At 59.3% G+C, this 11,098-nt stretch overlaps 1 protein-coding gene across 3 annotated transcripts; it reads right to left on the minus strand.

Annotated features, from left to right (window-relative positions):
• Positions 1–2,430: 2,430 nt before the first annotated feature.
• mepcea (methylphosphate capping enzyme a) lies at positions 2,431–10,788 on the minus strand. Of its 3 annotated transcripts, XM_066722321.1 has the most exons (6): positions 10,600–10,788; positions 10,014–10,100; positions 7,741–9,801; positions 6,647–6,865; positions 4,492–4,618; positions 2,431–4,233 (listed from the first exon to the last, which is right to left on the minus strand). In XM_066722321.1, exons 3-6 carry the CDS (start codon positions 9,754–9,756, stop codon positions 4,178–4,180), a joined length of 2,418 nt encoding a protein of 805 aa, XP_066578418.1. In that variant the 5' UTR covers positions 9,757–9,801; positions 10,014–10,100; positions 10,600–10,788; the 3' UTR covers positions 2,431–4,177. The 3 variants fall into 3 exon arrangements, with proteins under 3 accessions (XP_066578418.1, XP_066578419.1, XP_066578416.1); XM_066722322.1 differs by lacking the exon at positions 10,014–10,100; XM_066722319.1 differs by lacking the exon at positions 10,600–10,788 and having other exon boundaries at positions 10,014–10,376.
• Between the last annotated feature and the right edge of the window lie 310 nt (positions 10,789–11,098).

Below are 11,098 nucleotides of genomic sequence, written 5' to 3' on the forward strand. Positions count from 1 at the left end.
TCTCTGTGTACGAGCCTGTCGGCGCCGCCATTGGCTTAGAAGCCGCCAATCACAGCGGAGGGACGGAAACCTCAAGGCATCGTGGAGATGGTGCCGTCTACTCGGAGACAACGTACACACCCGCAGACACACAGTGGCGGGAGGTCCGTGTCACACGCCCCCAGGCACAGCGCACTCACTCACAGGGTCTGCGGCGCGGCTGAGTCGGGCTGGACGTCTGCGGGTATGTGCGGTGCGGGGCGCTGCGGGGCGCTGCGGGGCGCTGCGGGGCGGGAGTTTGCTGAGGAGCCCTGCGCGGCGGCAGAGTTCGAAGGGAAGATGGCGGGAAGCGGCGGCGCGGCGGAGCGGGAGATGCAGCGGGAGATGCAGCGGGAGATGGAGCGGGTCCGCTTCCAGGAGCTGCGGCAGAGCCACCTGCGCCGCATCGCCGAGGTGAACACGGGGCTGGGACGGGCGGGGGTTAGTGATGTGCATTGAGTAATGGCGCTCTGCGAGACTGATAAAAGTCATCATCATAATATTAATAATATAATAATAATGATGTCTGAAAGCCTCTCTATTATGCGTGTCTCTCACAGGGCTTGTGTCTGTCTGTCTCTTTGTGTGTCTCACCGGGCCTGTATGTCTCTCTGTGTGTCACATAGGCCCTGTCTGTCTCTCTGTGTGTCTCACCGGGCCTGCCTGTCTCTCTGTGTGTCTCACAGGGCCTGTCTCTCTGTGTCTCACATAGGCCCTGTCTGTCTCTCTGTGTGCCTCATAGGACCTGTCTGTCTGTCTCTTTGTGTGTCTCACCGGGCCTGTCTGTCTCTCTGTGTGTCACATAGGCCCTGTCTGTCTCTCTGTGTGTCTCACAGGGCCTGTCTGTCTGTCTCTCTGTGTGTCTCACAGGGCCTGTCTGTCTGTCTCTGTGTCTCACATAGGCCCTGTCTGTCTCTTTGTGTGCCTCATAGGACCTGTCTGTCTGTCTCTGTGTGTGTCTCATAGGGCCTGTCTGTCTTTCTGTGTGTCTCATAGGGCCTGTCTGTCTGTCTGTCTCTGTGTGTCTCACAGGGCCTGTCTGTCTGTCTCTGTGTCTCACATAGGCCCTGTCTGTCTCTCTGTGTGCCTCATAGGACCTGTCTGTCCGTCTGTCTCTGTGTGTGTTTCATAGGGCCTGTCTGTCTGTCTCTCTGTGTGTCTCATAGGCCCTGTCTGTCTCTCTGTGTGCCTCATAGGACCTGTCTGTCTCTCTGTGTCTCTCATAGGGCCTGTCTGTCTTTCTGTGTGTCTCATAGGGCCTGTCTGTCTGTCTGTCTCTCTGTGTGTCTCATAGGCCCTGTCTGTCTCTCTGTGTGCCTCATAGGACCTGTCTGTCTGTCTGTCTCTCTGTGTCTCTCATAGGGCCTGTCTGTCTTTCTGTGTGCCTCATAGGACCTGTCTGTCTCTCTGTGTCTCTCATAGGGCCTGTCTGTCTGTCTTTCTGTGTGTCTCATAGGGCCTGTGTGTGTCTGTCTGTGTGTCTCATAGGGCCTGTGTGTGTCTGTCTCTCTGTGTCTCTCATAGGACCAGCCTGTCTCTCTCTGTCTCTCACAGGGCCTGTCGGAGGCTGTGTCCCTAATGTCCAGACTGAACTCGAACCTTCAGGTGTGGGCAGAGAGGAGTGGGGAGCTGGAGCAGCTGTCTGTGGTGAGAGCCTGACCTCTGACCTCTGTGCACTGACCGTGGTGAGAGCCTGACCCCTCTGTGTGTTGATCTAGTCTCGCTCTCTCTCTCTCCCAGGTGTGGAGTGCGTTTCAGGGCCGGCTGGCCTCCCTGTCCTGGGCGCTGGGTGGTGTGGAGGGACTGCAGGAGCCCGAGGCGGCCCCTGGGGCCCAGGACTGACCAGACTGCAGTACCAGCGGGGCCGAGGCGAACCGCCCCGCCCGGCTCACCGCTGTCCCTTGGCTCGTCGCATCCCGAGCAACGGAGATGGAAACGCAGCATCTCCGCCTCCCCAGTTTACTCCCGAGCCCTTAATCCCGACTCGATTCCTGGCCGTCTCGTCTTGATGACATCACCGGACCGGCTCTAGATGAATCTGAATGATTATGAATCGTAATTAAGCACTGGCGGCAGCCGGCTGGCCCTCAGAGCCACAGCAGGTTATTGAGCAGCGCCGCAGCGCCGTGCTGTAGTGCGTGTACGAAACGGTTACTGGCTTTCCTGTGTCGCCCTGGCTGAACCTCTGTTCAATAAATAATCCTCACGATTTACCCGATTTATTTGCCCTCCACTGCTGCTAGCTTGACATGAAAGGTGTGTGCTGGGGTGTTAGGATCTGCTCTGTGTTGTGCTTGGCGTTGTGTCCCCCTGGATCATCACAATCTGCAGTCTGGTGGTCCGGTTACAGCCCCCCCCACGTCAACGAAGCGAGACCCCGCTCCCCGGGTGATGAGAAACGAGGACAGCGTCTTTATTAAAGCGTCGGGTTTTATTCACACGGCTTCCACTTCGCCTCGCCCAACAGAACAGAAAACAAAAGAAATCGGGAAAGAGAAACTCTGTTATAGAAATCGTTAAAAGTCAAGCGGAAGGGTCGGGGGTCCGGCGTGTGCCACAGGCGCGGCGGGAGGGGAGTGAAGCCCCCCAAGGGGACACACTGAGTTCTCTAGAAATTGATGCAATTCAGTAACAGAGCTGAAACTGAACCCAGGCCGTCCTGCGCCGCGCCCGTGTCTGTCCAGGACCTGGGCTGGGGACGTGTCCCAGTGTCCACCTGTCCCAAAAGAGGACACTCCCCCCTGTCCAACCCTGCAGGGGGCCGCCCAGTCAGAGCGGCCATCTCGCAATTCACAGTTGTGTTGAATCCACTCATTGTGGCTCCTCCGGTGAGCATGGGGGGCACGTGGTCTCTCGCGCCAGACCCCCCGCCCCGGCCACCTGTCCCCTGCGAGTACCTGGCCACCCCCCCGGCCCCAACACGAGCCTCGAACCCTCATAAAGACACCCACCCACACCAGACCGTCCTCTTCTGTGGCCCCCTCCTCCAATCCCAGTTCAGATCAGCCGTGTGGGTGATGGGGGTCTCTCCGGCAGGGTGGTCTCTATCCTCGCCACCACGCTGGGGGGGTCCCCGTCGCCGTTTCCCCATCAGTTTCTGGGTCAAATGGGACAGTCAGGCCTGTAGACAGGGGGCGGGGCACACACCCTGCTGTGTTGTCATCCTGTGTGTGTGTGTGTGTGCGGGCAGGGCGTCTGTCAACCGCGGTCCTGGCCAACCCCCCGATGCCCCCAGCACTAAACCGGAGCTTCCCGGCCGCTGAGATTACGCCTCACACTAAAACTCAATTAAACAGAAGAGTCTGGGCTGCCACGCAGTGAGGGGGACACTGCGAGAGCAGCTGGGCGGCGGCCCCCACAGACCGGGGGCCACAGGGCCAATGAACAGTCAACACACACGAGACCCCCGCACCCAACTGTGCGGTGCGTCTCGCCAGGACCAGGGCTGCAGCTGCACTATCAGAGTCTTAAAAAGTGTGCGTCTGTCTGTCTGTCTTGAAACCTCCGTCGTGACTGAACACCGTCTCAGTCACACCCTTAAATGAGCAGGCGAGTCAGAGCCCCCAAAGCGGCCCCCAGCCATCCCACACACAGGAGGGACGGGTCTGGGCTGGACCGTGGAGCCGGCCAGGACCGTTCTTTCCGTTTTCCAATTAAAAGAACCAATTAAAACAAGAACCATGAAGCAAACATTTCAATCAAGGGTGTGACTGAGGAACTGAAAGTTGTCCATTGTGTGTGTGTGTGCACGCGTTTGATTGTGTGTGTCAGTTCTGCACTCGTGTTTGTACTTTACAGGTTTAATTAAAAAAGAACAAACAAAAAAAAACAAAAAAGCAACTGAACAAACTGCAGGGTGGGGGGGGGAACTGAAATCTGTCCAGACTCGTCCTGCTGCGCCCTCCCCCTCCTCCCGAGCGTGTGTGTGTGTTTGCGTGTGCGTTTTGTTGTCGCTGTATGTTCTCTCCACATCCTCAGCCGCCCCCACACTTTTTCCACAGGGTCCACAGTGTCCGGCCCCCCGCCCTCTCTGTCCTCTCAGCCCTGGGGGGCCGCGGCCGTGGTGTTGTTGTTTTGTTCCTTGCCGTTAGCTGGGTGTGTGTGTGTGTGTGTGTGTGTGTGTGTGCGTGTGTGTGTGTGTGTGTCCGTGGCAGCGAGGTCACTTCCTGCAGGAAGGCGGCCCCTTGTGGAACAGGTATATGGGCCTCTGGAACCCTGTGCACAGACAACAAGCGTTAGTGTGTTGGGCTCATTAACACACACTCACTCTCACACTGAGAGACAGACAGACAGAGAGACAGAGAGAGACACACACGCAAAGCCTGAGAGAGAGAGACGCACACGAAGCCTGACAGAGAGAGACAAACACACACACACACACAGACACGCGCAAAGCCTGACGGAGAGAGACAAACACACACACATGCACAAAGCTTGACAGAGAGAGACACACACGGAGGCCGGGCCACTGACCCCTGGAGGAGGTCTTGGGGGTCCCGACGAGCTCGTAGCTGGAGAAGCCCACCTCCGGGGACGTCAGGTATGAGCTGAACTGCTCGGGCTTCAGGCGGATGCTGTAGTAGTTCTTGTAAATGGCGTCCTGTCGGAGAGCACGGAGGGTGAGCGGGACAGCACTGTACGTTCACACTGCGGCGCGGCAAACGGCCGACATTCAGACACAGGCCAGTATTTACATCGATTTATTTATGAATTTATCTGCTATCCCTATCGTTTGTGCAAGAACCGCAACCCTGCATGTCCTCCAGTCTCTAAATCGCCCTCAACGGACACATTGGACACAGGCACATTCAGCCTAATCAAGACCCACAATCGGTTCAATTAAGCAGTTAACGATCTGGACGGAACAAGAGCCGGTCGAATCGATCGCTGACATCAGACAGTACACACCCTGCCAGCGTGCACTGTGCCAGGCCGACGGGCACGAGACGCCTCACACACACAGCTTACAGAGTGTTTAAAAGATACAGGCAAGGTATTTTACAGCTAGTCTGAAAGTGCATTCGATTCATGGTACGGTCGCTTATAAAATATCCCGGGCCTGGATAGCCGTTTAAATGTAACTAGCTAATTAAACAATTAGGACCAATTAGGTAATGGAGTCTGTTGGAAAGAAAACCAGCGTCATACACACGGCCCTCTGGGGGTTGAGTTTGAGACCCCTGCTCTAAAACACAAAGAACTGGTTTCATAAACGCGTCAAAGTCCATAAATCTGCTCGTTAGGACTTGACGTGGCGTTCATTGTCCCCGGGTTTACGGTCACGGGATTATACTGAAACATGTCAACGTCTCTCAAACTTGCTCCTCAGCGTTTACATTTATAAACGCTATGACTGACGTGCAACTTTAGATCAATTATAACTTACTAACTGTGGGTAAGGGCATCTGCCAAGTACATTAATGATAATATGGGGGGAAAAAAAGTGTCTTAGGCAGTTATACTACACCATAATTACTTAATTGAATGGTATATTGCTTTGTTAGGTCAATTAAGACCGTCAGAACAAAAACCGGTTTGAAAACCCCTGTGCTACACACATCTGGAGTGAGAGAGACGTGTTAAGGCAGGGGTTCCTGTCCCCTGTCCTGGAGGAGCCCCAACCTTGCTGGTTTCTGTTCCATCCCAGCTCTCAATTACTTAATTGAACCTTAATTGAAGTAACAATCTGCTTAGATTTTACTTTTTAAATTGTGTAAGAAAATAGTTGTTTCTTCAATACGTTTTTTTAATATAATTCTATACTTAACTTAAAACCCCTACTGTTCAAAATAATTAAAAGTCTCTGATTTAGGAAATTATTAGTTCAATTAAGGCTTCAGTTAATAATTGAGAGCTCGGTTGGAACAAAAACCAGCAGGGTAGGGGCTCCCCCAGGACCGGTTTGGGAACCACTGCCCTAACAGCTCCCTCTCCCATAGCCGACTCTCCCCCTCCTAGAGCCCCCTAACAGCTCCCTCTATCCCCCCCAGCTAACACTCTCCCTCCCCTTCTCCTCCCTCTCCCACGGCTGACTCTCTCTCCCCTCCCCCCAGCTCCTTCTCTCTATCCCCTTCTCCTATCACCCCCAGCCCCCTCTCTTCCTCTACTATCTCCCCCAGCTAACTCTTCCTCCCTCCCCTTCTCCATCCCTCCCTCCATCTCATCCCTCTGCCATAGCTGACTCTCCCCCTCCTAGAGCCCCCAAACAGCTCCCTCTCTCTCTATCTATCCCCTCCCCCAGCTCCCTCCCTCTATCCCCTTCTCCTATCACCCCTAGCTGCCTACCCTTCTCCTCCCTCTCCCACAGCTGACTCGCGCTCTCTCTCTCGCCCCTCCACCAGCTCCCTCTATCCCCCCCAGCTAACACTCTCCCTCCCCTTCTCCTCCCTCTCCCACGGCTGACTCTCTCTCCCCTCCCCCCAGTTCCTTCTCTCTATCCCCTTCTCCTATCACACCCAGCTCCCTCTCTTCCTCTACCATCTCCCCCAGCTAACACTCTCCCTCCCTCCACTTCTCCCATTACCCCCAGCTCCATCCATCTCATCCCTCTGCCATAGCCGACTCTCCCCCTCCTAGAGCCCCCTAACAGCTCCCTCTCTCTCCTCCTCTCAGCTCCCTCTCCTCTCACCGTGAGTTTCTTCCTCTTGCCATAGGAGGTCCAGGGCTGCGGCTCCAGGATGAAGACCCCTCCGGGCCGCAGCTGGCGGAAGGCGCGCTGGAACAGCCGCTGCAGTCCCGGGTCGCCCCAGTTCAGGTGGACCCACTTGGTGACGCTGAGACACAGGATGGTGTCGAACTCGGGCTGCTGGGCCTGCAGCGCCCCGTCGCTCTGCAGCACGTAGTTACCCTGAGGGGGACAGGGGGCAATCAGACACGGTGCGAGGGCCATACAGAGCAGGGACAGGGACACGCACACGGGACACAGTCTGAGAAACACACAGGAACCGAAAGAGTGGAACATCAGCTTGAGAGACCGAGATATATGAGAGAGAGAGCGGGAGACTGAGACATGACACAGACGAGACATGAGGGACATATTAAAGACAGGCACAGACACACGAAAGACAGACATGAGAGAGAGAGAGAGATGAGAGACACGACACAGAGACAGACGAGAGAGACAGAGACACGTATGAGAGAGAGGCACATGAGAGAGACAGACATGCGACACAGAGACAGACATTTATGTTCAGTGTCGAGTACAGAGACATGTTGAGGTAGTCGTCTGTATGGCACGTGTGCCAAACCCACCCACAGAGCTGGACCCCCACTCACACACGGAGAACACATATTGCCCACACATTCGTCTGTAGGCCAGTTTGTGTAACATTACATATGCATCGCACACAGCCGTGTCCCCCACACACACACACACTAGAGTCTCTAAAGGCACAAATACTCGCACACCCCCCAACATGGCAGCCTTGCCTGTCTGGAGTACGGTGTAGATGAGACACACAGACAGTCACACAAACGCGCACACACAGACCGACACCGACACTCATGCAGACACACAACGCTCTCCCGTCGGAGACACACCTGGACAGCGAGTAATAAGAGTTCAGCCAAGTCATCAACCCAAGACAAGCTGTGTTGTGCTCAAGCGAGCTGTGTGAGAACTGGGCCCTGCAAGGCTCTCCCAGCAAAGGCACAGGGACACACGTGTGTCGTGTGCTCTGGACGTGTCAGTCAGCGTGTGTGGTCAGAGCAGTGGGGTCTTACCGTCACGAAGGACACGTTGGCCGGGAAGTCACCGGGGCAGCTGGCGTCAGCCTGGGCGAGGGGCGGGGCGGCGATGGGCCCCCGGCAGATCCTCAGGGACACGGGGAACTGCTGCTTGACCACGGGGGAGGGCGAGGGCGCCGGGCACACCACTGCCTCCGTCCTCTCTCCTCCCTCTTTCTGCGCATCCTCCCCCTCCATCCCCTCTTCCCTCGCAGCGGGACCCTCGGCCCTCTTCTCCGCTGGCGGCTGCTCACTCTCGGGCTGCAGGGGGCCGGCGCTCTCATCCGCTTTCCCTGCTTCCTCCCCCTCTCCTGTCTGCTGCATCTGCTCTGCCTCCTCTTCTTTCACCGCCACGGCTCCCTCCCCTTCCCGGCGCCGCCGCTCCTGCTCCCGCGCCTCCTCGGCCGCCACGTCCGACAGGTAGTGGCGCACGTTCTGCCGGGCTGCGTGGATCAGCGCCGGGTCGATGTCCAGCCCCACGATGCACGCCGGCCGCCAGTTCTTGGCGATGGCCAAGGTGAGGTGGCCCGTGTTGCAGCCCAGGTCCAGCACCGCCTTGCCCTGGAACCACTCGGGCCGCAGCCAGCGCACACGCGGGTCCTCGCTCCAGCCCGGGTTGCGGTAGCCGTAGTACTTGTTGTAGTTGCCGTACTGGAACTTGCCCTTCTGCCGGCGGCGTGGCTGACCTCTGACCCCACTGCCCGCCGCATAGGGCGCACCGGTGGGACACGAGCTGGCGACCCCCCCTCCGCTGGTGCAAGGCGTGAGGAAGGCCTGGGGCTGCCGGGCTGCCCTGCCCTTCTCCGGTGCTGCCTTCTTGCCCCCGGTGGCCGGGGTGGCGGGGGGGAGCGTGGGGCAGGAGGAGTCCGACTTGCTGGAAGTGCGCCGGCGCTTGCGGTGCCGGACGGCCGAGGAGGAGAGGGAGGGGGCTGTGCCGCAGGGGGCGCCACCGCCAGAGGACGGCGGGAGGGAGGAGGCGGTGGTGGTGGACGAGGACGGGAGGTCCGGCTGGCTGCGGGCCGGCGCCGAGGATGCGGAGCGGCGGGGCGGCAGGATGGGTGGCACCACCTCATCCCGGCAGTTGATGGAAGTGTTGAGCTCGTAGGGCTGCGGCGACTCCGGCACGGGGGCCAGGCTGAGCGGGGCCGGGGCGGAGGAGGAGGAGGAGGGCGCGGCGGAGGAGGCGCCCTCTCTGGCAGTCTCTGGCACCACGGGGGGTGGGGCGCCCGTCTCCGACAGCAAAGCCGTCACCGAGACCTCAGCTGCCGCCTCACCTTCAATCGCCGGGCCGGCCTTCCCTGGCACCTCACTTGGATCGGAAGGGGCGGCGGCGGCCGCGGTGGCACCCCCGGCTCCCCCTCCCCCGTGGTGCCGGTGCCGGTGCCTCTTCCTGCCGCCCCCACCGCCCGCCTTACGGGGCGACACCAGTGGGCCCGTCTCGCCGCCGGCGCAGTTGAGGTTGAGCGGGTCGGTGATGTCCTTGGGTATGAGGATCTCCACTGGGTCGCGGCTCTTGGCCGGCAGCGGGGAGGACTTGGGCGTCTCGGCGTTGAGTGCGCGGTTCACCTCCTCGTCCAGCAGGCTGTTGAGGTTGAGCGGGTCGAAGATGTTGCCGCCCAGCAGGAAGTTGGTGGGCAGCACCGGGTCGCTCTCCGAGTTGGCCCGCCGGCGCCGCTTGCTGAAGCCTGGGTGCTTGAAGCCGGTGTTCATGCTGCTGCGCCGCTTATAGGGCTTCTGCTGCGGGGGCGGCGGCTGCAGCCCGTTCTTGGGCCGGAAGGAGGAGCCCACCCGGCCCCCCAGACCCGCGTTCTCCGTCGGGGCGCAGTCGGCCTTGGCGCTGTTGGCGGCGCCGCTGTAGGGGGGCGTCAGTATGGCAGCGGCGACCGTGGCAGTGGTGGTGGTGGTGCTGGGGTTGGGGGTGGCGGTGCCCGCCGTGTGGGGCGCGGGCAGGGGGACCGGCCCCTTCCCCTCCCCGGTGAGGGCGGCCTCTTTCTCCCCCGACATCTCGATCATCTTCCTGCAGAGGCGGGGGCTCGAGCCAGCCCCACGCGCATGGACCTACACGAGCACAACACACGCGTTACACCACAACTCAACCACACTGGCACGTCTGTACCCTTCTCCCCCCTCCCCCACACACAAACTCACTCCAATTCTTTGTGTCTTTTTAAAGCCACTGCCATGGCTGACCTGCCACGCATGGCTCAGACTGCAACTCACAACAAAACCGCCCCCCCAACACACACACACGCAGAGGGACACATACTCACACAATGTTATGCTTTACTACAGCGCCGCTCTGACACGGGCCGAGACGCACAGAGGGAGCAGACAGCGCGCCTCACGCATGTGCCCCGCTGGAGAGCAGAGAGGAAAACAGAGAGAGAGAAACGTTGTGTATCCGTCTCGGCGTCAACCCACCCTCCGGCCTGCGTGCGCCTGCGTGCGCCTATAGCACAGCGGGCGATTTGCATACGTGCCGCGTCACACGTCCTCATGAATAATGCACCAGATCGGGGAGCTCTATGGAGGCAGGCGAAGCAGCCATCCGCTCTCGGCCGCTCTGCTCTCCCTCTCCCTCCCTCTCCCACCGCCGGGCTCTCCGCCTTCCCGGTTGTGAAGCTGCTGCTGCCCCCCCTCCTCCTCCTCCTCCCTCCCTGCCTGACTTCCTCCCCCTCCCCGAGCTTTAGTTAAACACAATCGCCCAAAACCCCCTAAAAAGCAATGCATCCTCCCCCTGACATGGCGAGAGAGACTCAGTGTGTTTTTGTCCGGCAAGTTGCGGGAGAGCAGCGCGCACGTCACGCCAAACCCGAAGTGCAGCTGATAAAAATAAGAGTATGCAAATAGACCCACCCCTCCAAATGCACCGTCTGAGTGGAATGAGTGGAAAAAGAGCAACACACCAAAAACAAAAAAGACCTGAAGCGCCCCGGCAGGCAGTGTGCGTGTGCTGTGTGTAGTATGTAGTATGTTGTGTGTCTGGCGGGTCTGTCTCCGCAACTCCTCGGTGCGCGAGACGGGCTTGCGGGGCTCTCGCGCTGCGCCACCCTCCGCCCCGCGCGCTTTATATGCCCGTCCCGCCGCCCCGGCCAGCGCGACGGGCGGGCGGCGCGGCCAATGGGCGGGCGGCGCTGGGGTCCCGCCCCCCACGGCCCAGCCAATGGGCGGCGGCTTCCCGTGCCGAGGCGAGCCTGGCCACTCCCACCCGCTCCGCTCTCTCTCTCTCTCTCTCTCTCTCTCTCTCTCTCTCTCCCCCCCTCCAGCGAGGTGTCCGCCGCGATCGCCTGTCTGGAGTGTGGGGGACCGGGGTCGAGGCACGGGAGCGATCGCCCCGCTTGTGCACCTCGCAGGG

This window comes from Amia ocellicauda, chromosome 14, assembly GCF_036373705.1.
Source record: "Amia ocellicauda isolate fAmiCal2 chromosome 14, fAmiCal2.hap1, whole genome shotgun sequence".
NCBI lineage: Eukaryota > Metazoa > Chordata > Actinopteri > Amiiformes > Amiidae > Amia > Amia ocellicauda.